This window comes from Onychomys torridus, unplaced genomic scaffold (assembly GCF_903995425.1).
Source record: "Onychomys torridus unplaced genomic scaffold, mOncTor1.1, whole genome shotgun sequence".
Lineage (NCBI taxonomy): Eukaryota > Metazoa > Chordata > Mammalia > Rodentia > Cricetidae > Onychomys > Onychomys torridus.
In genome coordinates, this window is record NW_023411815.1 from 117,149 (window position 1) to 145,133 (window position 27,985).

General features: G+C 57.9%; 2 protein-coding genes across 5 annotated transcripts; one reads left to right on the forward strand and one right to left on the reverse strand.

Moving 5' to 3' along the window:
* Positions 1–981: 981 nt before the first annotated feature.
* On the reverse strand, positions 982–5,842 carry Nxnl1 (nucleoredoxin like 1). The gene is given in 3 exon segments (XM_036175950.1): positions 982–2,179; positions 2,182–2,477; positions 5,507–5,842. Coding segments are annotated over 3 exon segments (720 nt in total). The 5' UTR covers positions 5,833–5,842; the 3' UTR covers positions 982–2,081.
* A 3,294-nt stretch (positions 5,843–9,136) lies between these two features.
* Positions 9,137–27,983, forward strand: Slc27a1 (solute carrier family 27 member 1). Of its 4 annotated transcripts, XM_036175941.1 has the most exons (14): positions 10,422–10,589; positions 10,906–11,073; positions 18,311–18,705; positions 18,805–18,966; positions 19,040–19,109; positions 19,587–19,678; positions 19,744–19,853; positions 24,430–24,639; positions 24,749–24,875; positions 24,959–25,096; positions 25,168–25,332; positions 25,636–25,782; positions 26,007–26,104; positions 26,725–26,786. In XM_036175941.1, the coding sequence occupies exons 1-13, from the start codon at positions 10,540–10,542 to the stop codon at positions 26,066–26,068; spliced, it is 1,896 nt and encodes a 631-aa protein (XP_036031834.1). In that variant the 5' UTR covers positions 10,422–10,539; the 3' UTR covers positions 26,069–26,104; positions 26,725–26,786. The 4 variants fall into 4 exon arrangements, with proteins under 4 accessions (XP_036031832.1, XP_036031833.1, XP_036031834.1 ...); XM_036175939.1 differs by lacking the exons at positions 10,422–10,589; positions 26,007–26,104 and adding an exon at positions 9,137–9,276 and having other exon boundaries at positions 26,725–27,983; XM_036175940.1 differs by lacking the exons at positions 10,422–10,589; positions 26,007–26,104 and adding an exon at positions 9,946–9,960 and having other exon boundaries at positions 26,725–27,983.
* The last annotated feature ends 2 nt before the right edge of the window (positions 27,984–27,985 follow it).

Genomic DNA, 27,985 nt, shown 5'->3' on the forward strand with positions numbered 1-27,985 from the left:
AAGGAGCGCAGCTGTCTGGTGGGCTGTCTACCACGTAAGCCAGCTGTTTCCGTGGGTGCTGAGGATCTGGACTCATGTCCCCCTGCTTGCATAGCAAGGACTTACCTACCAAGTCATCTCCTCAGCTCCTTACACAGTGTGGTTTGTTTTTATTTATTCTGTTTTTCAAAACAAGGTTTCTCTGTGTAGCCCTGCCTGTCCTAGAAAGATCTGTAGACCAGGCTGGCCTTGAACTTAGAGAGCCGCCTACCTCAGCCTCCTGAGTGCTGGGATTTAAGGTGTGTGCCACCACCGCCCGGCTACTCAATTGGCTACTTGCAATCAAAGGAGATGAAACCTTCATACAAGTACCGATGTTTTTATTCAGTAGTTTATAGCACATTTACAATGCAACCCCACCTCTGCCTGGTGCGGGAACATTCCATCTCTTTAAGAGAGCCCTTCCCTTCCCGTCAATCGCTCCCCTCTAGTTTTCCCTGTCTGGGACATCTCCTGCCAGGTGAAGCCTTTGGGGTCTGGCTGCGGTGACTCCATACCAGTGTCGTAACCTGTTCCGGCGCTTTTCCTGTTCATGGCTGAGCAATACTCCACTCTGGACACCCCACATGAGTTGTTCTGTTGACGGACATTTGTGGGGCCTCTAACTTTTGGCAAGTGTCAATCACAATGTTCTGAACAGGCATATGCAAGTATGGGAGCCCCTGTCTCCAGTCGGGAGTTCTAGAGGTCAAACTGCTGATTCGTATGCTAACTCCATTTTACTGTTCCTGGAACTACAAAACAGATTCCCATGGCAACTGTACAATTTTCACATTCCTAAAAAGAGTAAATGAGGGTTTCTAATTTTCCTTTTAAATTAATATTTTAGAATTCCAGCCGGGTGGTGATGGTGCATGCCTTTAATCCTAGCTCCTAATTTGAGACCAGCCTGGTCTATTCAGTGAGTTCTAGGACAGCCAGGGCTGCACAGAGAGCCCTGTCTTGAAAACAAAATCATAATCACAGTAATTTAAGGACAACTTGTAGGAGTAGGCTCTTTCCTTGCCCTACATGGGTACCCAGGATCGAATTCAGGCAGTCAGGCTTGGTAGCCAGCAGGCATCCTTATTCAGTCTTGAGCCTCAGTTTCCCCCACTACTCCAAGATGGGAACAGAGGCGCATGAACTGCCTGCGGGGTCACGACTCCTGCGGTTCGAAGCTTTCTTCCTTTTTCTTGCCAGATTCTTGCCAGCTCCCGTGGACGCGCTGGACGTCTCGTTTGCACGAGCCATCCCCTTTGGGCCGCCAGAGGGCGCCGTAGGCAAAGCGAAACCATCGGCATGCAGGTCCCTTGCGCTCCTACAGAGGGAGGTGCCTGTGCCGAGGAGCGGCGCTACACCCCTGCAGGCTTCCTCGTCTGCGGCTTGGTATCACGTAGCCCAGGCCGACCTAGAGCCCTCTACATAACCCAAAACGGCCTTGGGCTCCGGATCCTTCTTCTGCACACTTGTTTTCTTTTTTATGTGTTGTTGTTTTGCACAAGACTTAAAATGATATTTTTGTTCTGTAAGTGGGTGGGTGTGCACGTGCCACCAGGAGCGTGCGGAGGTCAGCAACTCGCGTGAGTCGGTTCTCCCTTCCACCACGTGGGTTCTGGGGATTGGGCTCGGGTTCCCAGTCTTCACAGCAAGCGTCATTCCGCACCGGCCCTGCACCTGCGTCCAGAGCACTGAACCACTGAGCCTGCGCCACAAACCCTTGCTGCAGGAGTGCTTTTTGTTTGTTATGAACAGGGTGTTTGAGGCTGGGGTTCTATGGTTAGAAAGCTTGCTTAGCATGCACTAAGTCCCTGGTACCGTGCCCAGGACCTGTTCGTGGGGATCCCTGCGTTCTTTCAAAGACTAGGGGTGACCTGGAAGGGGAAACTTGTCTGTCTTTGGCTGCCGTTCCAGCTACTCCTTAGGCTGAGGCAGAAGAATGGTGAGTTCAAGGCCAATCTGCACTGCTGTCTAGGGAACGTCCAGAGCATGCCGGAGGAGAAGGCTAATCAGAGCGCCGCCCCTGCACCCGGGTTCTTCTAGGGGTTACCATAGCCCCGCCTCTACACCCAGATACCCGTGGGGGTCACCAGAGCCCCACCCCTGCAGCCGGGTTCCCCTGGGGGCCACCAGAGCTCTGCCCTTGCACCTGCATCCCCTGGGGGTCACCAGAGTGGTGGCTGCTCCGGCTCCGGCCCCGGCCCCGGCCCGCATCCCGGTCCACGCGGTACTTGCGGCGGCGCAGAGGCTCGGTGATGCTGCGCCTTGCGGGCTCGTCCAGGTCCTCGGGCTGCAGGAAGCTGCGGTCCAGCAGCTCCGCCGCCTCCTGCCAGTTGGCGAAGCAGGCGGGTCCCAGGCGCTGGATCTCGTCCGTCGCGTCGCTCGTCAGCACGTCCCCGCCCGGCTTGAGCACCACGACGGCCGGCAGACGACGCACGGAGAACTGGCGCCCCAGGTCCCTGCGGGGAGCGCGCGTCAGCCCGCCCTGGAGACCCCGCAGCTCCCGATGCGCTGCGCGCGCTGCCCCCAAGGGCCGCCAGGGCCGCCCGAGGACCCGCTGGCTCCCCAGGGCTTCTGCACCGGCTCCTCACACCTTCCCACTCCCTGCCCCATCCTCCCTTTCAGTGTCCACTTGCTGTGTGTGTGTGTGTTGGTCTGTTGTTACTGGGAAGAGGGAGGCCCCGGGGGCAGGGATTTCAAACAGCTGAAGAATGTTCCGGCAATGTGTGTTGAATGAATGAATACATACTGTGAAAGGTTATCAAATAACGTCAAACTGGGCAAAGGACAGGCCTCTCCGCGGGAATGACATTTGAACTGAGATCTTATGGGTGCAGGGAGGGATAGAAGACTGGGGAAGTGTTTGTTCCGGGCAATGACAGAGTATGTGCAAAGGCCCTGGGGTGGGCAGGGGCAGGGGTGTCACTGTTCTGAAGCCACCAAGAAGCTGTGAGGATCTCCAGGCCAGAATCCACCCCGCTGTGAGCTCTACATTCACGGAATGAGGAAGGCCAGCATGAATTCTCATTATGAAACTATGCCTTGAACTCTCCATGCAGACTGGGATCTCACAGAAATCAGTCTGTTGGGATTAAAGGCAAATGTCACCACACACATCTCAGCCGAGGGTTTTTGTTTGGTTGGTTTTTTGTTTTGGTTTATTGAGTTTCTCTGTGTAGCCCTGGCTGTCCTAGAAATTGCTCTGTAGCCCAGGCTGGCCTCCAACTCAGAGATCCACCTGCCTCTGCCTCCTGAGTGCTGGGACTAAAGGTGTGCGCCACCACCACCACCCAAGCTGGCCTCATGTTTATATAGACAAGGGTGACTTGCTGAGCAGTTACAGCACACTCCTTTAATCTCAGTCAGCGGGAGGCAGGTGGATCTCTGTGAGTTCAAGGCCAGCCTGGTCTATAGAAGGAGATCCAGGACAGACGGGGCTACACAGAGAAACCCTGTCTCAAAACAAAAACAACCAACAACAGACAAAAAAAGTGACTTTGCACCCTGATCCTCCTGCCTGTTGGGATGATGGTTTATGTGGGTGGCCGGGTTCAAGCCTCTATAGGAGACTCTGTCCACTGAAACACAGCTTTCTGTTTGCTGTCTCTATGTGTGCCTCCATGCATGCCTGTGCACCACCTGTGTGCAGTGCCCACGGGCACCAGGAGAGGGTGCCAGAGCCCCAGAACTGGGCTTCCGTGTGGGTGCTGGGAACTGAACCCAGGTCCTCTGTGTGAGCAGCAGGTACCCTGGCCTCTGAGCTTCTCCCCAGACTGTTTTTCTGTAGCCCCCGGGGTCTCTCTCTATGGAGCAAGGCGGGCCTTAAACTCCTCGGCCTCCCAAGTGCTGGGATGGGAGGCCTGCATACCACACCAGGGGCTGGTTGAGTGAACTTTACCCCAGATAGCAGGTTCCTCTATGACACTTAGAGCTTGTATTTCTTCCCTGCGTCCCATCTGTCCAGATGCTGCTCATGGGGGGCAGGGCAGAACCTACTTGGCTGCGCAGGGCAGTGAGCGGGTGTCCCAATCATCATCATGACATGTGGAATGGGGCCTCATGACCAGACCCTTGAACTTGTGCAAGAAAGTCAGTGAAATGGGTGAAAGGTCAGGTAGTCAGCTGCTCATTACAGACTCCTCAGCCCGCCTTCCCCCAGCTCAGCCCAGATACCAGCCCCGGGGCAGCTCAGCCAGGGGCATGCGGAAGCCGGTGGTTCCAGGAGAGGGACTGGGCGGCCAGATGCCACTACAGTAGTCTCTCAGAACTGAGATGAAACTCGGAGCCTCTGGTATTTACTACTGGTAGTACAAATGAGAAGCTGGGTGTGGTGATGCATGCTTGTCATCCAGAACTTAGGGAGCTGAGGCAGGGGGATTGCTGTGAGTTCCAAGTCAGAGCACCAAGAGAAGTTAGAAGGTGGCTCAGAGGGTCAAGTACTTGCTGTCAAAGGATGAGGACTTGAGTTCTGGTCCCAACAGCCCAAAAGCAGGGTAAGTGTGCTCGCCCAGGGCCCCTGGAGCTTGCTGACTGCTAGACTAGCCCTGTCTGTGAGCTCAGGGTGCACCGAGAGCCTGACTCAGGAATCGCCGGAGGGACCGACATCAGCCTTCACCCCACACTGCCAGTGCATGTACACAACACATGCTTGAGGACAGGTACATGTGGGCCACATACACACACACACACACTAACACGCACACACGCACACACATGCGCACATGCACACACACGCGCACACACACATACATACACACACATTCACACGTGCGTGCACACAGTGCACACACACATACACACACGTGCACACACTCACATGCACACACACTAACACGCACACATGCACACACACGCACAATGCACACACACACTAACACACACACATGCACACACACGCGCACATGCACACACACGTGCGCACACACATACATACACACACATTCACACGTGCGTGCACACAGTGCACACACACATGCACACACACATACACACACGTGTGCACACACACTCACACGCACACACACACACACAGTGCCTGGTGTAATGACTGTTTTGTTGGTTTGGGGACAGGGTCACCCTACATAGCCCAGGCTAGCCTCAAACTCCCGCTGGTCCTGCTTCCACTTGCCCGTGTTAGACCGCGGTGTGTACCCCACATCTGGTTTTACAATGCTGGGGATGGAACTATGGCTTCACGGATGCTGGACAAGCACTCGAGTAACTGAGCTTCAGTGCCCACCTTTGTTTTAGAGCTGGCCTTAACTTATAGCAATCCTCCTGCCTCATCTCCAAGTACTGGGATGGCAGGCTCCCGTGACTGCATCTAGCAGCCATCATGTGTTTCCCTGTCCTCCTCAGTGGGCTGTGATGGAAGATGGATGGACCCTCTTTCTGCACTAGCTTCTAGTACCGGACAGTAAACACTGGTTTGCCTTCCACGGAGACACCTTCTCCAGGAAGCCCTCCCTGGCCTTCCCTGGGGCCTCACCTCCTCAGGTCATCATGGAAAGGCAGGAACAGCCACTTTTCAGGCATGTCCTTGAGGAACAGGTCTTGTTGCTCCTCCGTGGGGTCCTGGGACACGTAGATCAGGGCCAGCTGTGCCGCCCGCAGCACGTAGAACTCATCAGTGAGTCGAACAAAGAAGTCTTTGAGGACTGGGGCAAAGGCCTGGCACTGGGGGCAGGCCCCGGCGCCAAAGAACAACAGCACAAGGCGATTCTCTAGCCGGCGGCTCAACTCGGCCTCAGTCTCCACCTCATCCTGGTCACTGTTGTTCCTGATCAAGATACGGCCAGAGAAGAGGGATGCCATGGCAGGAGCGTGTGAGGGGCTGGGGGCCCATACAGGGATATGCTGTGGCCCAGAGCCTGCTTACTGGGTTCCCCTTAGCCCCAGGAATAGGAACCTCAGAAGCCAGATTAGCTGCTAATCCTCCTGTAGGTCGACCTCTGCAGGGCCGGCATTGGTTTGAGGCGGCAGGGAGGTCTCATGGACCTTCCACAGAGCCAAGATGCTTGTGAGGTGTTAACACAACAGACAGCCTGTGAGTCCAGCAATGAGGCAGGAAGATCGCTGCAAGTTCCAGCATACCCTGGGATATATGACAAAAAATGAGAGGGGTTATGGTGTGCTCAGGGTGGAGCCCCGCCTAGAATCCCCCAGTGAGGGGCTGGGGGCGTGGTCAGGGTGGAGCCCCGCCTAGAATCCCAGTGAGGGGTTGGGGGCGTGGTCAGGGTGGAGCCCCGCCTAGAATCCCAGTGAGGGGTTGGGGGCGTGGTCAGGGTGGAGCCCCGCCTAGAATCCCCCAGTGAGGGGCTGGGGGCGTGGTCAGGGTGGAGCCCCGCCTAGAATCCCCCAGTGAGGGGCTGGGGGCGTGGTCAGGGTGGAGCCCCGCCTAGAATCCCCCAGTGAGGGGCTGGGGGCGTGGTCAGGGTGGAGCCCCGCCTAGAATCCCCAGTGAGGGGCTGGGGGCGTGGTCAGGGTGGAGCCCCGCCTAGAATCCCCCAGTGAGGGGCTGGGGGCGTGGTCAGGGTGGAGCCCTGCCTAGAATCCCCAATGAGGGGCTGGGGGCGTGGTCAGGGTGGAGCCCCGCCTAGAATCCCCAGTGAAGGGCTGGGGGTGTGGTCAGGGTGGAGCCCCGCCTAGAATCCCCAGTGAGGGGCTGGGGTGTGGTCAGGGTGGAGCCCCGCCTAGAATCCCCAGTGAGGGGCTGGGGCGTGGTCAGGGTGAAGCCCCGCCTAGAATCCCCAGTGAGGGGCTGGGGGCGTGGTCAGGGTGGAGCCCCGCCTAGAATCCCAGTGAGGGGCTGGGGGCGTGGTCAGGGTCTGGCTTCCATCACCTGCAACACAGTAAAGCTAACAAAACAATAAACTCCAGTATTGAAGGGATATGCTTGACAGAACTTCAGCAATTCATTTCTAGGCAAGAATTTTGATTAAAAACCAAAATAAATACTGTAGGCTCCTCCCTTTTCTGTCCCCTCTCATCACCCAGAATACATCTGGAAACTCAAGAGTTTTCCAGCACCCCCCTTAACCATCAAAATCCAGATAAACTTTTCCAAGTGTGTCACCCAGGCAGCTGCAGCCTGTGCTCTGGGTTTGGACATGCTCCTGCACAACTCAAAGAAACCTTTGTTGTTGTTTTTGAGAAAGGGTCTCTTGTAGCCCAGGCTGTCCTCAGATTTACTATGTAGCCAAGGTTGACCCTGATCCTCCTGCTGCCCCAGGTTGTGAATCCTGATGTCTTCAAAAACAGGTAAGAACAGAGAAGGTGCCGACGGCCGGACAAAACTGTCGCAGGAAGGGAGAACACAGGAGTCATTCCCAAGGCAAGTCCTAAGGACTGGGAGATCTACTCAGGAGCCCACTCTGCGCATGTTTAGTTGTTTTTTAAGCATTTATTAGGGTAGCAGGTCCCACGTGTCACAGTGCACTTATGGAGAAGAAAGGACAACGTGCAGGCAGTCTCTACTTCCACCATGTCCTGGGGATCGAACTCAGGTCATCAGGCTTGGTGGCAAGCGCCTTTACCTGCTGGGCCATCTCTTCAGCCCTGCACATGTTCATGAAGATAATAGTTTAAAAAGAAAAGATAGCGCGGTGGTGGCGCACGCCTTTAATCCCAGCACTCGGGAGGCAGAGGCAGGCGGATCTCTGTGAGTTCGAGGCCAGCCTGGGCTACAGAGCGAGTTCCAGGAAAGGTGCAAAGCTACACAGAGAAACCCTGTCTCAAAAAAACAAAACAAAACAAAAAAACGAAAGCAAAAAGGAAGGAAGGAAGGAAGGAAGAAAGGAAAGAAAGATGGAAATGTTTGGGGTGGGGTGGGCCTAGCCGGAAGTCAAAGATTACAGCGAAGAGACAGGAAGCTCCTGGGCATGCTCAGTTGCCTCTTGAGTTTCGCGCAGATACCAGCAGAAAGGACAGTCTGAAGATGTGTCAGTGCCAGCGATGACCAACACTGCGGGCTTCAAGGTGATGTCACTGTCCTTCCTTCTCCGGGTGTCAGCATACTGTGTTCCCCAGCTCCTTCAGCAGCCAGGGCTAGCCTTGGACTTCCTGAGCGCCCACCTGGTTTACAGGGTAAGGGAACTGGGCGTGGAAGCCAGGGCTTCCTACGTGTTGCACGTTACCAGTGAACCCCATCTTCCACATCTTCAGCTTTTCCAGACGGGGGCTTCCTCCCTCTCCCTAATGCCGGGTCCAGAGGAAGCCACCAGCCTTTACTTTTCTTGTTTATTTATTTTATTTAGTGTTCTGGGAGTTTATTCCATGATGTGGGTCCCAAGGATCATACAGAAGTCCTCGCCAGCCTGCTATCAACCTGTCAGATTTTAGGACTGAAGAGCAGGTGTTGAGATTCCAGTGAGTGGTCAAGAGCCCCACACTTAGATCAGCGCTCTGTACACTAGAGGGGGAGGGGAGGAGGAGGAGGAGGAGGAGGAGGGGGAGGAGGAGGGGAGGAGGAGGGGGGGGAGGAGGAGGGGGAGGAGGAGGGGGAGGAGGAGGGGAGGAGGAGGGGAGGAGGAGGGGGAGGAGGAGGAGGGGGAGGAGGAGGGGGAGGAGGAGGGGGAGGAGGAGGAGGGGGAGGAGGAGGGGGAGGAGGAGGGGGAGGAGGAGGGGGAGGAGGAGGGGGAGGAGGAGGAGGGGGAGGAGGAGGAGGCACAGGCTGGCGAGAGGAGGAAGTGGGGCAAAGGGCACAGGAGATGTTCCAGGAATATGGAAACAGGAGGAGGCCAAGAGAAGGGAGAGCAGCGGCTGAACCCCAGACTTAAGCTGGGGGGCCTGTGGCAGCACTCAGTGCCTTTACCTGTAAAATGGGGTGATCTCAAAAGAGGGGGAGATGGCAGCTCTAGGGTCTTGTCGAAGTGGACCCCTGGCTGTCTGGTCCAGTGTTTGGCATCTTCAGCAGCCCCCATCCCACCCCCCACCTCCCTGAGCCCAGTGGCAGCTGCGGGCGGAGGTGGGGCCGCGCCTGCCCAGCCTTGGCCTTGGCTCTGGAAGCCGGCCCGGCTGGCTGCCTCCCAAGGAGAACTGTGGGAAGGTCGGCCAAGCAGGGCAGAAAACAAGCAAGCCGGCAGGGTGGGCAGGGGGCGTGGGAGGGTGGCTGGGGAGGGCAGGGCACTGCACACCGAAGGGCTCCTCCTGGGGAGACCCGCCAAGGGCTGGACTCACCAGTTCCCTGTCCAGGCCTGCGGTGGCTTCAGTGAGAACCTGCGAGGGAGCAGCGAGGCCGGGGGCTGCAAGCCTGAGCAGGTCAGCCTGACAGCAGGGTGGGGCAGCCCAGCAGCAGGCTAGGGGTAGGGGCGCCTCTGGGTGGGCGCTTAGGACTCGGGTGCAAGCAGGCTCGAGGGAGCTCCTGCCCCGGGGAGTTACGAGAGATCATGGGGTGCAACAGGATTTCGTGGGGAATCCTGAGGTACAAGGAGGGCTCGTGTCAAGGGAGGACGGGGACCTGATGTGTGCTAGACACTTCCCTGGGGTTCCGGGGTGTGGCTGTTACGGTTTTGGAGCGGGAGAATTCAGGTGCGGGGGCTCCTGATCTCCACGACTGAGGCCTGTGCAGCCCCCTGGGTGTGAATTTCGACTCCCTGGGAGCCCGGAATGCGGAGAAGCCCGGGGGCTTGGATCTGGGACAGGCCGGCCCTGGGCGGAGCTGCGCCGCGGCCCGGGATGGGGAGCTCGGACACCTTTCGGTGTACCCGCGCCGGAGACACGCCCCCTGGTGCCACGGCCCCGCCCTCAGCTCTGCGAGTTTTCACCGCACGCTGGGACCAGGAGCTGCCCCCCCCCTCCCCCGTACTTGGTTGCCGTGGAGACTGGTAGGCGGCCTGGACGGGCCGCTCTAGCTTGCGAGTCTCGTTGGCCACGGGCTCTCTGGCCCGCGCATCCTCTCTATGGTCTAGGCCTCCGGAAGGGGGTCGGCCTGTGCGGAGCAGGGTGAGGGGCTAGGAGCGTCAGGCGGCAGGGAAGAGGGGCTCGGGGCGGAGCTAGGCGCTGGGTGGGTCGCACTGGCCCGGTCTTCCGGTGAGCCGTGACTGACAAGGCCTGGAGGCGGCGCGGAAGGCCCAGGTAGAATCTGGGTCCCGAGCGTCAGTAGGCTAGGGGCTGTGGGCGGGCCTGCGCCTGTGGGCGGGGCCATAGGCCTCGCCTGGGGCGGGGCCGGGGTCAGAGTGGGCGCGTGCGTGCTTGGGCGGGGTCACGGGACGCTGCTGAGGGCGGGGCCTGGGTCCGGGCGCGTGCGTTCGCGCCGGTGGGCGGGACCGGAGGCCTCACCTGCGGACGGGACTTGGGGAAGAGCGCGCGTGTGCGCTGGGGGGGCGGAGCCACAGCCTGGCCTGGAGGAGGAGCCTCGACCAGGCTGCCGGGCTTTGATTTGAGGCTCGCACTTGGGGGCGGAAATAGAGGCCTCCGCGGGGAGCGTTACTTGGTTACCTAGGCGGCCGCTGAAGGGACGCCCAGGCTCTGAGGCGGGATAGGCTCAAGGACAGCATGTGAATTTTGGGACACAGGAGAGGGATGGGGCGACACGGGGGCGTGGCCTGGGCCTTGGCCTGCGAAGGGTCCAGGTGTGTGCGGGGTACCAAGGAGACCCCAGCTTCGGGGGCTGAAGCTCAGGCTGGAGCGGGGCGGGGGCGGGCCGGAGGGCCATGATTGGCAGTGGCGTGGCCAATCCCAGGCCTGGGGCGGGGCTTAGGCTGCCCGGGAGCCCGCTCGGAGCCGCGGGCGGCGGGCACCGGGGACGCGTGCGGCCGGGGCCAGGTTCTTAGTAAACGCGTCTGGGTTCAGGCAGCAGCCGGAGACCCAGTGTGGCCCGGGCGGCGATGCGGCCCGGGCCGGGCGGGGCCTAGGCTGGGCGCGGGGCCTCAGCCGTCTGCTCCGCAGGATGCGGGCTCCCGGAGCGGGGACGGCCTCGGTGGCCTCGCTGGCGCTGCTCTGGCTGCTGGGGCTCCCCTGGACCTGGAGCGCCGCAGCGGCGTTCGGCGTGTACGTGGGCGGCGGCGGCTGGCGCTTCCTGCGTATCGTCTGCAAGACGGCGAGGCGGGACCTCTTGTAAGTAGACGGGGCTGAAAGCCGGCCACGACGCGGGGCCCTCGGGCGAGCCGGTGTCCTGCAGGGCGGTGTGAGGGTCCCGGTGTGGCCTGGGGCTGCTTTACAGGCGGGGCGGGGCCCGAGGGTGGAGTGACAGGTTGCCCGGCTCTGCCGGGTCCGGCAGGAGACAGAGCCGGATCGAGCAGAGCGCATGATTAGGACTTGGGCTGCTAGGTGTTAGGTGGCCACGGTGAGGGACTGGGTGGTTGGTAGATGTTGAGAGCTGGGGGTTCCGGTGGCGCGGTGGAGACTGCGAGGCCTCTAGGGGTGACCCACTGTTCAGATTCTTGGAATAAACAGGTTTGGGGTAAAGGTCTTGGGGAGTCCAAAGGACTAAGGGGTCTCTAAGGAGTGTTGGCCCTTGTGTGGAACTTTGGGGTGTTGTTCTAGATCTGGGGGATTGTCACTGATGTACCAGGGCGTCTCTGGAGGTGAGGTTCCTGGGGAGTCACGGCGTGCAGGGAACCTGGAGGCTTCTGGGAGGTCTCTCGTGGTGGTTTTGTTGAGGGGAGCTGGGGGTTGTTCTGAGGTAACCTCGGTGTTGCTGGGATTCCGAGTCTTAGGTCAACCCTTGGGGAGCCGTCTGAGCACCTTCACAGGCCTCCTTCAGGGGGGCAGACTGAGTAGTGCGAGGTTTATGGGGATGGTGTGGAATGGGCCTCACAAGCTGACTGGCTCTGAGCCTTCTCTTCTCCACACAGTGGTTCTTGCCTGGTCTCTGCCTCCTGCACTCTGTTTCTGTTTTTCTTCTCTCAGAGCAGTGGAGAAACTGCATTCGAAGCAAGTAGTATGGATCAGAGAAGACACGGAAGCGTGGCAGGGCACCTGGGTGAGGGCACTCAGGGCTTTGCTTTTGGAGATGGGCTCTCATGTAACCCAGGCTGGCCTTGAACTTCTGATCCTCTGCCTTTATCTCCCCAGTGCTGGGGTGACAGGCTTGTGCCACCACATCTGGTTGCTGCTGTGTATGCTGAGCAAGCGCTGCCCACTTAGCCCAGGCCACAGTCATTGTTTTACTTTTTGAGTTCTTATGGAACCCAGCTTTCCACATGCCCCCCCCACCCCGTTTCTTGCCCAGACTGCCCTGGGACTCAGATGCGTCTGCCTCAGCCTCTGAAGTGCTGGGGTGACAGGCAGGTGGATATCTCAGAACTGACTGAGTGGCTCTGGAGAGACGGCTCAGTGCTCAGAAGCTTGCTGACAGTTCCTCCAGTTCCGGCCATCGCTGCCGTCCTCGGGCCTCTGCAGCACCTGCTCCCACATGTGTGCATATGCATGCAGGTCCTCAAGCGCACACATAAAAACAAAGCCAGTATTTTATTTTTAATGAGCAGAGCGTGGGTGTGCAGTACACCCATGCCACACAGGCAGTCATGGGCAGGTGCAGGCTGTGTGACTCCGAACCTGGCTGGCCACTGGGAGTAGCCTTTGCTTTTAGAACGATCTGTTCTTTTGTGCTGTTATTGTTGGTGGTTTTCTTTAAGATTATTTATCTTATGTGTATTGGTGTTTTGCCTGTAGGTATGTCTGTGTGAGGGTATTGGATGCTCTAGAACTGGAGTTACAGACAGTTGTGAGCTGCCATGTGGGTGCTGGGAATTGAACCTGGGTCCTCTGGAAGAGCAGCGGGTGCTCCCAGTATCTGAGCCATCTCTCATCTCTCTTTGTCTGTTTTGATGTTTTTGAAACTGAGACTTACTGGGACCCAGGTTGGCCTTAAACTCCCCATCCCTTGGCCTTGGCCTTCCAGTGCTGGACATTGCTGCCCAGCTGTGCCCAGTTCACCTGCAGCCCAGGAGCACCTGCCAGCCCTGCCGGGGTCTCCCATGGGGCCTGCTTTTCTGTTGGCTGAGTCCTATGGCTCTGGATAAAAGAAGCTGAGGCCGGAAGAGGCCCTGGGAAGGGCCAGGCTGGACAGAGGTGTCTTTGTGCTCAGTGTGGGGGTGGCTTGGGCAGCTGCCAACCTGGGTGCCGGGGCATGTGGTAGGGACAAAACACCGGATCCCTGCCTGCCGGCGTGGGCCCACTGGTGGGAGAGGCAAGCTGGAGGGAAGGGCCCTGACAGGCCCACAGTGCTGCTGGAACCTGGCCTGCCTCTGCCTCGCAGACCCACCAGCTGTAGCCTGGTTCCCATTTGCAACATTCAGAAGAATAGCTTCCTGCCACCCTAGCCCTGTGTCCTCAGCTGACACACCCACCATCTTCATGGATCCTAGGGCAGTTAGTGGAGCTCGAGGTTCAGCCGGTTGGTTGAGTAGGTGAAGGCTTGCATGCTGACGGTGCATTGGTTAGAGGTGGACACCCAGGATCTGACTGTACTTTGGGGGGCCCACTTCTCTTATTTCTGATTTAGATCCATGAGGTGCATGCATTGAGTGCCTGCGGAGTGCGGCATCAGCATCTGCACTGTGGTAGGCCCATGCAGGGTCTTGAGGGAGCTTTGTTCAGTTCTGAGTTGCCTGTCTTTCACTTGCTGTGTGACCTCATCTGTGATAACTTACTTCTCTGAGCCGTCAACTTATCCATCGAATCCCAATTGTGTATGGGAAGCCCTGTGGTGTAGGTATAGGCAGTGCTTGTGTACATACTAGGTGTTTAATAAATGCTGGGGCCAGACATCTGCTGAGGCCACCCCATTTTAATTTTTTGGTGTGGTATTTGGCTTTCTTAGTTACTCTGTTTATTTTTATTTTTATTTATTTTTTTAAAGATTTATTTATTTATTATGTATACAGAAGAGGGCGCCAGGTCTCATTACAGATAGTTGTGCGACACCATGGGAACTGAACTCAGGACCTCTGAGCCATCTCTCCAGCCCCCTAGTTACTCTGTTTATTAACCGAGCTGTGTTCACTGCTCTCTGTTCATTCTGGTCCTTGGCCATGGTTCCAGGGATCACCCCAGGAACTCATTGCTAAGGAATCTGCCTCTATTGACACCCCAGGAGATGTAGCCTTGAGCCCCAGGCTGTCAGACTTTAACCACAGGATGAGCATGGAAAGCCAATTTTTAAAATTATTATTTAATTTTTTTATTATTTTATTGGATATGTATGGGTGTTTCTCTCTCTCTGTCACATACACACACACACACACACACACACACACACACACACACATGCATGTACACACACAAATGCACCATGTACATGTCTAGTGTCCACAGAGGCCAGAAGAGAGCATCAGATCTCTTGGAACTTGAATTACAGTTGGTTGTGAGCCACCATGTAGGTGCTGGGTACCCCTGAGATGTCCCCCAGCCCCTGATTTCATTTTGAGGCAGGGTCTTGTTGTGTAATTCAGGTGGTCTAGAACCTCTGCCTCTGCCCTTGGGAGCTAGGATGGCAGATGAGCACCATCTACCAAGCTTGGGTCGTTTTTTTGTCATCAGCCAATCAGTACATACCTTGTGTTTCTCTTTGTACTCACCTTACTTATTGCCCACTATGACTGACTGGGGCACGGTGAGCCTAGGGCCCAGGGCAGCCACCGTGTTTGGCAGCTTGTCTGTATGCAGAAACACCACAGCATCCTCAAAGATAAGGTGTCTGGGGCTGCTTTCCAGCACATGGTCACCGTCCAGGACCCCACAGCTGTAACAACAAAGCCCTCACGGGTGACCAGGAATGCTGATGCACAGTGCCGAGCAGGAGCAGAAAGGTGGGGACACACACACACACACACACACACACACACACACACACACACCCGTACATAAGTGACTCCAGTTTCTCTTCTGGGTAGGAGAAGTAGATGAGTAGCTCAGGAGGCTTGCCCTCAAGCCTGATGACCTGAGTTCCATCCCCAGGACCCTCAAGGTGGAGGGAGAGAACCGGCTCCCACAAGTTGACCTCTGACCTCCACACACACAGTGAACGAATGAGTACATTAGTGTAACTTTAAAAAACGAAAGCTTAAAGTTCTCTTTGCTTTGCAAGCACCCAGGAACGATGCTCCTGGGCTCACAGAGGTGTGTGTTCATGTGTGTCCCGTCAGGTGGTCTCTGAACGACAAGGGTGGAGTGTGTCCTGATGAGTCAGATCAGAACAGCATTGGCTGTTTTACATTTGTTGTGTGTGTACTCACGTGAGCGTGCATGTGCAGATGTGGAAGTCGGAGCACAGTTTGCACACCTTTCATCTAGCCATTTGAGAGGAGGTTCGAGGCCAGCCTGGTCTACATAGCAAGTTCTATGACAGCCAGGGCTACACAGTGAAACACTGTCTGGTTCTTTCTTTCTTTTTTTTTTTTTTTGTTTTTGTTTTTGTTTTTGTTTTTCGAGACAGGGTTTCTCTGTGTAGTTTTGTGCCTGTCCTGGATCTCACTCTGTACACCAGGCTGGCCTCGAACTCACAGAGATCCACCTGGCTCTGCCTCCCCGAGTGCTGGGATTAAAGGCGGGCGACACCACCACCCGGCAATTTTTTTTCCCCTTAATTTAAAGCTTTTTAAACCTTATATTAACTTTTTTTTTTTTTTTCCCCTGAGACAGGGTTTCTCTGTGTCATTTTGGTGCCATCCTGGATCTCACTCTGTAGACCAGGCTGGCCTTGAACTCACAGAGATCCGCTGCCTCTGCCTCCTGAGTGCTGGAATTAAAGGTGTGCACCACCACCTGGCAAAATATTCTATTATTTTTGTTTGTTTGTTTGTTTGTTTTGTTTTTTGAGACAGGGTTTCTCTGTGTAGCTTTGCTCCTTTCCTGGAACTCGCTTTGTAGACCAGGCTGGCCTCAAACTCACAGAGATCCACCTGCCTCTGCCTCCTGAGTGCTGGGATTACAGGCGTGCGCCACCACTGCCCGGCTCTATTAACATTTTTGAAGCAAGATTTTTGAGGAGGGGCTGGACAGATGGTTCAGAGGTTAAGAGCACTGACTGCTCTTCCAGAGGTCCCGAGTTCAATTCCCAGCACCCACATGGTGGCTCACAACCATCTGTAATGAGATCTGGTGCCCTCTTCTGTATACATAATAAATAAATAAATCTTAAAAAAAAAAAAAAAAAGGTTTTGAGAAGACCCTCTGTCCTGTAGCCCAGGCTGGCCTCACAATCACTGTGTAGCCCAGCCTGGGCTAGCTCATGAGCTCATGATCTCCCGCTGTAATGATAACCAGCTCCCTTAGTGGAGACCTTTATCAGTTCTCAGGGCCCCAGCCCCTCTTCTGCTGCACCTCTAAGGTCCCACTTCAAAGTCTTCAGCATAATCTCATGCCTGTCTTGAGCACTGATGACCTGTCCCAACCCTGGGAACATGTGTGTTGTTGTTTGTTTTTGCTCTTTTGGGGGGCCCACAACCCAGCTCTCAAATAAATCACCTACAGAGGCTTATTCTTAATTATAAATGTCTGACCTTAACTTGGCTTGTTTCTTGCCAGCTTTTCTTAAATTATCCCATCTAGCTTTTGCCTCTGGGCTTTTGCCTTTCTCCACTTCTGTATACCTTTCTTTTTTTTCTTACTCTGTGGTTAGCTGTGTAGCTGGGTGGCTGGTCCCTGATGTCCTCCTCCTTCTCATGCTCCTTCTTCTCCCTCCTCCCGGACTTCTCCTGTTCATTCTCTGTCTGCCAGCCCCACCTAGCCTTTCTCCTGCTTTGCTATTGGCTGTTCAGCTCTTTCTTAGAGCATCAGGTGTTTTAGACAGGCACAGTAACACAGCTTCACAGAGTTCAACAAAGGCAACATAAAAGAATGCACACACCTTAAAATAATGTTCCCAACACATGTGGCTGTGCTTGGGAGCAGCAGCTGTTCCCAAGGGCTGCGGGACCCCTGGCTGACCCCCAGCCCAGGCCCTGGGTGCTCCCATCCCTCTGGGATCATTTGTGGCAGATGCTGAACCAGGAGAGCTGGGCCTTGGGCCTCAGGTCATCTCCTCAGATCTCTCCTGGCATCTTTCCCTTCCCTCCTCTTTGTTTATTTTCAATTGTTACCTAATATTTTTAGTTTCTATGTATTTACTTGCACAGATGTCTGACTGCATGTGCCGTGTGCATGCCCGGTGACTGCATGTGTCCATGTGCATGCCCGGTGCCTGCAGAAGGCGGAGGAGGCTCTGTGTGGGGCTGGGCTGGAGCTCCATAGGCTGGGGGCTGCCGTGTGGGTGCTGGAGTCAGACGCAGGCCCTCCGCGAGAGCAGTCGGCGCCCTAACCGCGGAGAAAACCCCAGCCCGAACCCCTCTCTACATGTAGCACTGGTTGACCTCGCACTCCCATCCCCCTGCCTCAGACCCTGGATGCTAGGTTGGCAAATGACTAGGAGACAGACAGGATAGGATGAGAAGTGAGTATGTAGTCCTGGGTGCCAGGGCAGAGGTGCCAGGGCAGAGATGCCGGGGCAGCGGCAGTGCTCTGGGGTCCTGGAGTGTTTGAGCATAGTGAACCAAACCTGAGGGAGAGCATGGCTGGTGCAGCCAGCGCGTAGGGCCTGGGGAAGGAGGGTGCTGGGTGTGTTCAGGGAGACGGTTGGGATGGGGATGGCACAGGGCATTTTTCTTGGTCCCCTCGAGTCTCACCCAGGCATGTAGGAGGTGTTGGACATCTGGGGAGAAATGAAGGGCTGAGGGCTGGGCCTTGGTGGGTGGAGGACTGACCTAGCATGTCCTGGCTTCCATCTCTAGCCACAAACTGGGCATGATGGCACGCACCTTAGGGCCTTTGCGCCAGCCATGTGGAGGCCACCATCCCCTCATCCAGCCACTGTTAAGAGCTCTCATTTTTACCCTGCCCCCCATCACATTCAGTTCTTCCCAGTGCCATCCCTGTGGGGATCACCTCGCAGAGGTCTGTGACCCTGGAGGGGTGTGGGGGCCTCAGAACGGCACTGCTTCAGCTGCCGCCTAGAGGGTGATGGGCGGAGGAGGGAGGACCGAAGGGTGACAGGAGGAACAGACGGATGAGGAAGGGGTGAGTGAGTGAAAGAAGCCGGTGTGGTCCAAGAATCTGACACCTGACGGTCACTAGGCCATCGGGGAGACCACATGGCGACTAACACTCGTGTGCTAGACACACTGGCTTTGGGGATTCTTAGTTTCCTGGAAGGTTGGTATCATAGTTTCCAGGGTAGGCTGATATCCCTGCCCTGAGATCTCAGCCATTAAAGAAGTAAGCATACTGGACCCCCAGCTGTCCTAGGGCCCCAGACTGGGGAACCGAGGCTCCGGGAGGCTCTGGGCAGTGACCCTGGGCCCCTTCTCTGCAGCGGCCTCTCAGTTCTGATTCGTGTGCGGCTGGAGCTGCGGCAACACAGGCGCGCGGGAGACACGATTCCGCGCATCTTCCAGGCAGTGGTCCAGCGACAGCCGGAGCGCCTAGCGCTGGTGGACGCGAGCAGCGGTGTGTGCTGGACCTTTGCACAGCTGGACACCTACTCCAATGCGGTGGCCAACCTGTTCTGCCAGCTGGGCTTTGCACCAGGCGATGTGGTGGCTGTGTTCCTGGAGGGCCGGCCTGAGTTCGTGGGGTTATGGCTGGGCCTGGCCAAGGCTGGTGTGGTGGCAGCGCTGCTCAACGTCAACCTGAGGAGGGAACCCCTGGCTTTCTGCCTGGGCACATCAGCTGCCAAGGCCCTCATTTATGGTGGGGAGATGGCGGCAGGTGAGGCCTGGTGCACACCAGGGGTGTGGGGACCTAGGGCTAGGGAGATGCTAGCCAGGGGTGCTTGGTAACTGTGACCCTGAGCCTCTGTCACCACAGCGGTGGCGGAGGTGAGCGAGCAGCTGGGGAAGAGCCTCCTCAAGTTCTGCTTGGGAGACCTGGGACCTGAGAGCGTCCTGCCCGACACGCAGCTCCTGGACCCCATTCTCGCCGAGGCGCCCACCACACCCCTGGCACAAGCACCAGGCAAGGGCATGGATGGTAAGTGAAGGGCCTCTGCCATCTCCCCTCGGTCCTCAGCTCTCCCAGTGCCCAACACCCGCTTCTCCTGCAGATCGGCTGTTCTACATCTATACTTCGGGAACCACAGGGCTTCCTAAGGCGGCCATTGTGGTGCACAGCAGGTGAGCGGGTCCTAGAGCCCTCTGTCCCCAGTCTGCCCGGGCTGGGCCCTGGCCCCTCTGACTGAGCCCACCCATCTCCCACCCATCTCCTGCCCATCTCCTGCCGCTCCCTCCCCTCCCCCACACCCTGGCCCTGCACCCTTGAGGGTTGTTCCTTTGTTTTTGGAGACAGGGTTTCTCTCTGTAGCCCTGACTGTCCTCAGACTCGGTCTGTAGACCAGGCTGGCCTCTGCCTCCTGAGTGCTGGGATGAAGGGTGTGTGCCCCGCCCTTGAGGGTCTTGCATCCTAAATCCCCTGACCATTCTGCTTTGGCCCTCACCGGGTCAGGTCATGACTCCGTCCTGTCTGGCCCCACCTCTTCCTCTGCCCACAGTGGACTTGGAGCCTTTCGTGTGCTGTACCCCCAGACAGCCTCCCGAGGGCCCCTCCCCACACATGTCCCTCAGATCTCCGCCAGTGACTTGCCTGTCCTCCAGGTACTACCGCATCGCAGCCTTCGGCCACCACTCCTACAGCATGCGGCCAGCTGACGTGCTCTATGACTGCCTGCCACTCTACCACTCGGCAGGTACGTGGACGCCCAGGGGCGCGGGTGGGACCCCGCAGGGACCCTCACAGCCACCCTTCCTCTAGGGAACATCATGGGTGTGGGACAGTGCGTCATCTACGGGCTGACTGTGGTGCTTCGGAAGAAGTTCTCTGCCAGCCGTTTCTGGGACGACTGTGTCAAGTACAACTGCACGGTAGGCCCCGCCTCCTCCCCAGGCCCAGCTCACCACCCCTGTGGCCCTGCAGCCCTCTGGGCTCAGGCTGGTCAGGGCACACGCCTCCTGCACAGGTCACGCCCTTTGGCAGGCCCCGCCCCTCATGACTAGACCCCATCTGGGCCCTGCGTTCAGGGCATGCCCTTCCTGCCCTGGCTCCACCTTAAGGTGCTCACCTGTTCACTCAGACCCCGCCTTAAACTTCCAGGGCAGATCCCGCCCACCTTGCCTAGGCCACTGTTTACTTAGTCAATCCCACTCAGTTGGCACTTAGGCCTCACCCACTCAGCCAACCAAGGTTCAGCCTGGGGGCCAGATCTTGCCACTCCTCTGGCCCTGATATACCGGACCAATCCCTTGTCCCCTCTGACCAAGTCCCGTCCTTTGTGCTCAGTCCCCCCACCTCCTTGCAAGGCCACACTAATTCTAGACAGGCCATGTTCCACCTGCGCAGGGACGGTTTCTCCCACCTTGATGATGGAGGGAGTCTCTGTCCAGGAGAGGAAGGGGGGCCGTCCCTGGGACGCTTTTAAAGGCTGTCTGTGTAAACTCTTCATAGTCTCCTGCAGCGTCACCGGAGACATGCACCTATTTTACAGTCAGGGAAACAAGGCTGTAATGCAGCTGGTATGGAGCCAGGTTGTCTGATTTTCTCCAGGTGCTGCCTAAACAATGCTGGGTCCCTCCTGATGGGGCAGGAGACCCTGTAGGATCCGCTCTCTGGGCAGGGGGACCCTTAGGTGAGGGAGTTGAGCTCAGGCAGAGCACTAAAGCGAGAGATGGGAGCACACACTACACATAGCCCCTTCACACCACCCCCCAGCCCCTTCACACCATCCCCTGAGCCCCTTCACACCATGCCCCAGCCTCTTCACACCACACCCCAGCCCCTTCGCACCATGCCCCAGCCCCTTCACACCACACCCCCAGCCCCTTCACACCACGCCCCAGCCCCTTCACACCATGCCCCAGCCCCTTCACACCACACCCCCAGCCCCTTCACACCATGCCCCAGCCCCTTCACACCACACCCCCAGCCCCTTCACACCACACCCAGAGCCCCTTCACACCACACCCAGAGCCCCTTCACACCACCCCCAGCCCCTTCACACCACACCCAGAGCCCCTTCACACCACACCCTGAGCCCCTTCACACCACACCCAGCCCCTTCACACCACACCCTGAGCCCCTTCACACCACACCCTGAGCCCCTTCACACCACACCCAGCCCCTTCACACCACCCCCTGGGCCCCTTCGCACCAGGCCCTGGGCTCCTTCACACCAGGCCCTGGGCTCCTTCACACCACCCCCTGGGCCCCTTCACACCACACCACAGCCCCTTCACACCACCCCCCAGCCCCTTCACACCACACCCTGAGCCCCTTCTCACCAGGCCCTGGGCTCCTTCCCTGCTCCTTGAGACAGGGAACTGGCTCTCCCCCAGCTGAGGTAGGTGCAAGGCTGCTGGCTGAGGAGGAAAGAGCTGGGTGTGTCCAGGTTCTGGGGGCACTAGCAGTTGACAGGCAGGGCCCAGCGCATCACGGGACTTGTCCCTGTCCTCTGCGGGCATTGGAGGGCTTCACACCCATCTTGGGGAGAACTACTAATCCACACTTGAAACCCTAGAGTCACTTGAGAAAAAGCCAGAGGATTCTGGAGCTGGGTGGTAGGTCAGCACACAGCCCAGCCCCACGTTGGAGGCCCTGGACTCCAGCTCCAGCAGCCCCCAGTACCCTGCTGCTGCTGCTGCTGCTGCTGCTGCTGCTGGCGGCTCCTTGTTAGAACTCAGTGGGGCCCCTAGAGAGCAAGGACTCAGCAGTTCAGTGGCAAACCACAGGCTCTACACCCCGACCTCCGTCTAGGTCCAGAACATTCCATTCCCACCCACAGACCCACCTCTCGCCTCCCAGGACCTGGTGGACTCCATGCAGCTAGTGCACACACTACAGGTCCTCTAGCGCTGGGAAGGCATGCCGGCTCCTTTCTGGTTTTCATATTCTCTACTCTGGAAACCCGGGTGTGGATGGTGAGGCCACCCCAGCCCGGATGGTTGCTTCTCTGCTCTTCACTTTGTTCATGTGGGGCTGGTGTGATGTCAGTACCTGTCCTAGCTCCCCTTTTTCCTTTGTTGTTTGAGGCAGGGTCTCTCCACATCTATCCCCTGCTGTCCTAGAACTCACTCTGTAGACCAGCTGGCCTCTGACCATGCCACAGCATGTTGAACCTGCCTTGTCAGGTTGCCTGTGGTGGGGCATGCCCTGGGGCACGGGTGCCCATGACATCCCAGGGTCCCTTTGTCTGACGGTTTTCAGGGACTGCTCACTCTCTGCGGATCCTTCAAAGCCATTTCTGTCAATTTGTGTGTCAACGAAAAACCCCCATGGGGCAGAGGGGCAGGGTGAGGGACAGCGGGGTGAGGGACAGCGGGGTGAGGGACAGCGGGGTGAGGGACAGCGGGGTGAGGGACAGCGGGGTGAGGGACAGGGGTGAGGGGTGAGGGGTGAGGGACAGCGGGGTGAGGGACAGGGGTGAGGGGTGAGGGACAGGGGTGAGGGGTGAGGGACAGGGGTGAGGGGTGAGGGGTGAGGGACGGGTGAGGGACAGGGGTGAGGGGTGAGGGACAGGGGTGAGGGACAGGGGTGAGGGGTGAGGGACAGGGGTGAGGGACAGCAGGGGTGAGGGACAGCAGGGGTGAGGGACAGGGGTGAGGGGTGAGGGACAGGGGTGAGGGGTGAGGGACAGGGGTGAGGGGTGAGGGACAGGGGTGAGGGGTGAGGGACGGGTGAGGGACAGGGGTGAGGGGTGAGGGACAGGGGTGAGGGACAGCAGGGGTGAGGGACAGCAGGGGTGAGGGGCAGGGGTGAGGGACAGGGGTGAGGGGTGAGGGACAGGGGTGAGGGACAGCAGGGGTGAGGGACAGCAGGGGTGAGGGGCAGGGGTGAGGGGTGCATGGTAACAGGCAGAAGGCAGAGCTTCAGAGCTGAACAGAACAGCAGAGACCAGAGGCCTCTGGAACCCTGCCTCAGGGCTGTCGGCCAGACCCTGGCAGATGGGCGTTTGCTTCGCTTCTGAGCGAGGCTGGCAGTCAGGATGGCCTGGACCGAGGTCCTCCTGCCCGGGTCTCCTGAGTGCTGGGGGACGGGAGCAGAGGAGGCTGGGAGGGCAGCCCTGGGGATGGGCGGGGTTATAGTGAGATGGAAGACACCAAGACCCAGACCTGAAGCCTTCTCGAGGACGGACGGCTCACAAAGTGGAGATGCTGCATAGTAAACTCTTCAGGCGGTGCGACCCAGTGTGACCCCTCTCTACCCTGCACGCCCTCTCTCTCTCTCTCTCTCTGTCTCTCTCTGTCTCTGTCTCTGTCTCTGTCTCTGTCTCTCTCTCACATTTTCCCTCTCCCTCTCCCTCCTTTTTGGAGACAGTCTCACGTACCTGCCAGCCTGGAACTTGCTGTGTAGCCAAGGCTATGGACCCTTTGGTCCTAGCATCATGTCCACAGCCCTCCATTTTATTTGGCTAGCCCCTCCCCCCAGGTCTCCCCTTTCCAGTTGGGAAAAGGAGGGGACACTGCCCTGTCACTTCAGGGGAGAAAGTCCCCTTTCCAACCTTGCAGTAAAAGCGCCAGTGAGCTGGACATGGGGGCTAAAACCTGTGACCCCAGATTGGAGGCTACACACCTGTCATCCTAGCATTTGGAAGACTGAGGCAGGAGCATAAGTTCTTGGATAGCCTGGGCTACATGCACAGGGGTGACGCTTGCCCAGCTCACCGCCTCGGCTCTGACCCTGCACCTTAGAGTCCTCAGTGCGGTTCTCATTGGCCCGGCGCTGCCTGTGCCTCCTGTCACGCAGGTGGCAGCCATGTACTGTCCCTTGTGTGAGGCCCCTGGGTCTACCCAGCTTGTCTCTGAGCTGGCCGTGGTACGCCCATGACAAAAATGTTTCAGCAGAGCTGTGCAGTCCCTGACACAGAGACTGGGTGTGGGGCAGTGGGTCACGGAGGGTGGAAGGAAAAATTTGGGTTCCTTGCAGAAGATGGGAAAGAGACACTATGCTAGATCTGCGTGGGTGACTGCCTCATGCCAAACGTGTCCCGGTGCCTGGCCAGGCTCAAGTCGACTTCCTTGTTATTGTCGGCCTCAGTTTGTCCATCTGTAAAATGGCGCATGCAGCCATACAAAAGGCCACCCAAGCGGAGAATTACAGGATTAAACAAACGAACAAACCCTGGGCTGGTGGTGCAGCCCTTCAATCCCTGCAAAAGGAAACAGAAACAGGCAGATCTCTGAGTTCAAGGCTAACCTGGTCTACATGGTAAGACCTTATGTAAAAGAAAGAAAAAACAAAAAACGAGTGAGGGGAGGGATTAAGAAGAATTCGAGGGTACCCGGGAGTTTACTGGAGGTGACACCCCTACCCTGTGAGGCAGTGGGCTTTGTGTGCGGCCCCACCCCAGCTCAGGGTGCCCAAGGACAATTGCACCAGGTCAGGGCGACATCCCCGCCCTTCCCCTGCCCCGTTCTGATTGGGCGTTTCCGATGCCCTGCCCCGCAGGTGGTGCAGTACATCGGGGAGATCTGCCGCTACCTGCTGAGGCAGCCGGTTCGCGAGGTGGAGCGGCGGCACCGGGTGCGCCTGGCCGTGGGGAACGGGCTGCGGCCAGCCATCTGGGAGGAGTTCGCGCAGCGCTTCGGCGTGCGGCAGATCGGCGAGTTCTACGGCGCCACCGAGTGCAACTGCAGCATCGCCAACATGGACGGCAAGGTTGGCCGCCGTGGGTGCGGGCCGGCGCCGTGGGTCCCCCGCCACGCGCGCCCTGGGCCAGGGCGTGGGCTGCAGTGCCGCCGGCCGCTCACCGCCGTGTCCACCCCAGGTCGGCTCCTGCGGCTTCAACAGCCGCATCCTCACGCACGTGTACCCCATCCGCCTGGTCAAGGTGAATGAGGACACGATGGAGCCGCTGAGGGACGCCCAGGGCCTATGCATCCCGTGCCAGCCTGGTGAGCGTGGCCCCCGCCCGGTGCCCCGGGGAGCCGGGTCCCCACGCCTCCCACCCCGACTCAGCCTGAGTCACCCCTTCCAGGGGAGCCCGGACTTCTCGTGGGTCAGATCAACCAGCAGGACCCTCTGCGACGCTTCGATGGCTACGTTAGCGACAGCGCCACCAGCAAGAAGATCGCCCACAGCGTCTTCCGCAAGGGCGACAGTGCCTACCTCTCAGGTGCGGAGCCTCGTGGCCCGGCTGGCTGGCTGGCTGTGAAGCCCGGTCCCACCTGCCCCTCTCGCCTTTAGGTGATGTGCTGGTGATGGACGAGCTGGGCTACATGTATTTCCGTGACCGCAGCGGGGACACCTTCCGCTGGCGCGGGGAGAATGTGTCCACCACGGAGGTGGAAGCCGTGCTGAGCCGCCTGCTGGGCCAGACGGACGTGGCCGTGTACGGGGTGGCCGTGCCAGGCAAGCCGGGGACACAGGGTGGTTGTGGGGTGCAGGAGTCCACCGGGAAGGGGCCTGCAGGTATAGTACCCTTGGGTCATCCACAACCTGGAGAAGCAGTTGCTGACTTGGTGGGACACTGGATTGGGAGTCCATTCGCGTTTCTAACCTCAGTTAGGGGCAGTCAGGATCAGAAGGATAGAAACGGCTCCTTTATAAAATGGATATTGCCAGGACCAGTGTTATCCCAGTTGGGAGGTCACAGAGTAGAGACCAGGACTTTCTATGGGTGGGCGGTGTGTTCAGCTGAGCCTCCCTCTGCAGGAGTGGAGGGCAAAGCCGGCATGGCGGCCATTGCGGATCCCCACAGCCAGTTGGACCCTAACTCCATGTACCAGGAATTGCAGAAGGTTCTGGCCTCCTATGCCCGGCCCATCTTCCTGCGTCTTCTGCACCAGATGGACACCACAGGTACAGCCCCTGTCTGTACCACAGGTGCGCCTGGGCGGTGGTGGCGGCACGCCTTTGATCCCAGCACTTGGGAGGCCGAGCCAGGCGGATCTCTGAGTTTGAGGCCAGCCTGGGCTACAGAGCTAGATCCAGGACAGGAGCAAATCTACACAGAGAAGCCCTGTCTCCAAAAACAAAAAACAAAAACACTTGCTGTGCTCTGACCTCGGCCTCTCGGGTTCTAGGATGGCAGAGTGTGCTGGCACCAGCATTGATTCTCCATGCTAGGCAGGCGCCCTCCGGCTGAGCTGTCAGACTGGGAGAACTGAGTCCCAGCCCTGAGGTGCGCCATTTCTTAATAGACAAGATAATCTGTTTTCAGATGGGTGGTTGCTCCTTCACATACTCCCAGTACTCAAGAGGCTGAGGCTGGATGATCACCTTGAATTTGAGGCCAGCCTGGACTTCAGAGTGAGACCCTGTTTCCAAACAACAACAAACACCCAAGATACTGCTTTTGGACTTTGGGGGACTTCAGATAGTACATTCAGCTCTGACACAACAGTATGGGTCTCCAGGGGTATGGACCAGACTTCATTAGCAAGCACAGCCGGGGCCACACCAGGCCTGCCTCTTGCCTGAGCTGACATTTTCTTCCTGTCTTAAGAAGTGAAGGGTGCCGGGCGGTGGTGGCTCACACCTGTAATCCCAGCAATCGGGAGGCAGAGCCAGGTGGATCTCTGAGTTCGAGGCCAGCCTGGCCTACCAAGTGAGTTCCAGGAAGGGCACAAAGCTACACAGAGAAACCCTGTCTCGAAAAACCAAAAAAAAAAAAAAGTGAAGGGTGTGAAACCATGGAGCTGTCCAGTGGGCAGCGGTCAGGGAGAGTGTCTACCGCTGAAGGGAGCCCTGTGCAGAGACCTGTTTCTGGGTACCCACCTCTCTTCTCCTCCCTTCCCCCAGGCACCTTCAAGATCCAGAAGACCCGGCTGCAACGTGAAGGCTTCGACCCACGCCAGACCTCAGACCAGCTCTTCTTCCTGGACATGAAACAAGGCCGCTACCTGCCCCTGGACGAGGCAGTCCACAGCCGCATCTGTGCTGGGGACTTCTCGCTCTGATGAACCTGACCCGTGGGATGGGCCTGGACCCTGAGCCCTGGGCACCTGACACTCCTGCTCAGCAGCCTCTCCTGCCTGGCCACCTGGCCAGCAGCACTGGTGGGCATGAGAAACTGGAGCCTGAGGGCCAGGTGTCTCCCTCCTACATCTCATTATGCATCCATCCAGCTCTGCCTTTCTCTTTTTCTCCATCTCTTTTCTCCCGACCCACGGGCTTGGGCATTTAGCTCAGTCCACCAGGAGCCACACAAACACATCTTGGCTACTGGGTCCTGCACTGGGACCAGTGTCCAGGGGTCCAGGCTGTGGCGCCCACCTCCATCACCATTGTGCCTTAGGAACCTGTCCTCGGCTCCCTGTGGAGCAGGTGGTCCACCCTGCTGCCCTCCCTGCTGAGGGTCTGTAGGCACTCACATTAGCTGGGTGACATCAGCGTCCCGCACTGACCCCCAGTCAACTGGAAATTTTATTTTTTTGTTTTGAGACAGTGTCTCACTGTAGAGGCCAGGCCGGCCTCACACCCACCACCCTACTGCCTCTGCCTGTTAATGAGTGCACTGCCCTGCAGTTCCAGATAGATGACATTTATGCACTATTGCCCCGGGGCCCCCACTTTCCCCTCATATCCTGGAAGCTCCGGAACTGACTGACCATTGGATGTGGCTAATGATGGCCCTGCCCACGTGTGTCTGATGAGGGGTCACCAGGCATCCCCTCTTGGGGCCCTGACCCTAGCAAAGCTCGGGTGTCTCCTTGCACAGCTGGAGGGACCCAAGACGGCTGCTGTGGTGTTCCCGGTGGGCGCCCCCTGCTGACAGCCCTGGAAGTACTACTTCCTTAGCCAGACCTGTTGCCTGTGACACTTGAGGTCTACCCTTCTGGCTCCCATCTCCCCACTGGGTCACTGGTGACAACTCAGTCACCAAGTCCGGCATCTGCCCTCCTTCATCTTCGGGGGCCCAGCCCCATGAAGGGTGTGAACAGCACAGCATCCACAGGCTGCCGCACTCCTCCACACAAATGTGCTTTCCTTGTTGGTTTTAAGAAATAAACGTGCGGAGCCTTGACACTTGCCAGAGCAGTGTCACTGGTCTGTGTTGAGA

What these genes read in the sequence shown, in the direction of transcription:
- Slc27a1 (XM_036175938.1), top strand. Translation starts at nt 10,540, where the DNA reads ATGGGGCGACACGGGGGCGTGGCCTGGGCCTTGGCCTGCGAAGGGTCC. An exon ending in ACGGCGAGGCGGGACCTCTT is followed by an intron (nt 11,074 to 18,310) that starts GTAAGTAGACGG and finishes CCTTCTCTGCAG; the next exon opens with CGGCCTCTCAGTTCTGATTC. An exon ending in TGGTGGGGAGATGGCGGCAG is followed by an intron (nt 18,706 to 18,804) that starts GTGAGGCCTGGT and finishes CTGTCACCACAG; the next exon opens with CGGTGGCGGAGGTGAGCGAG.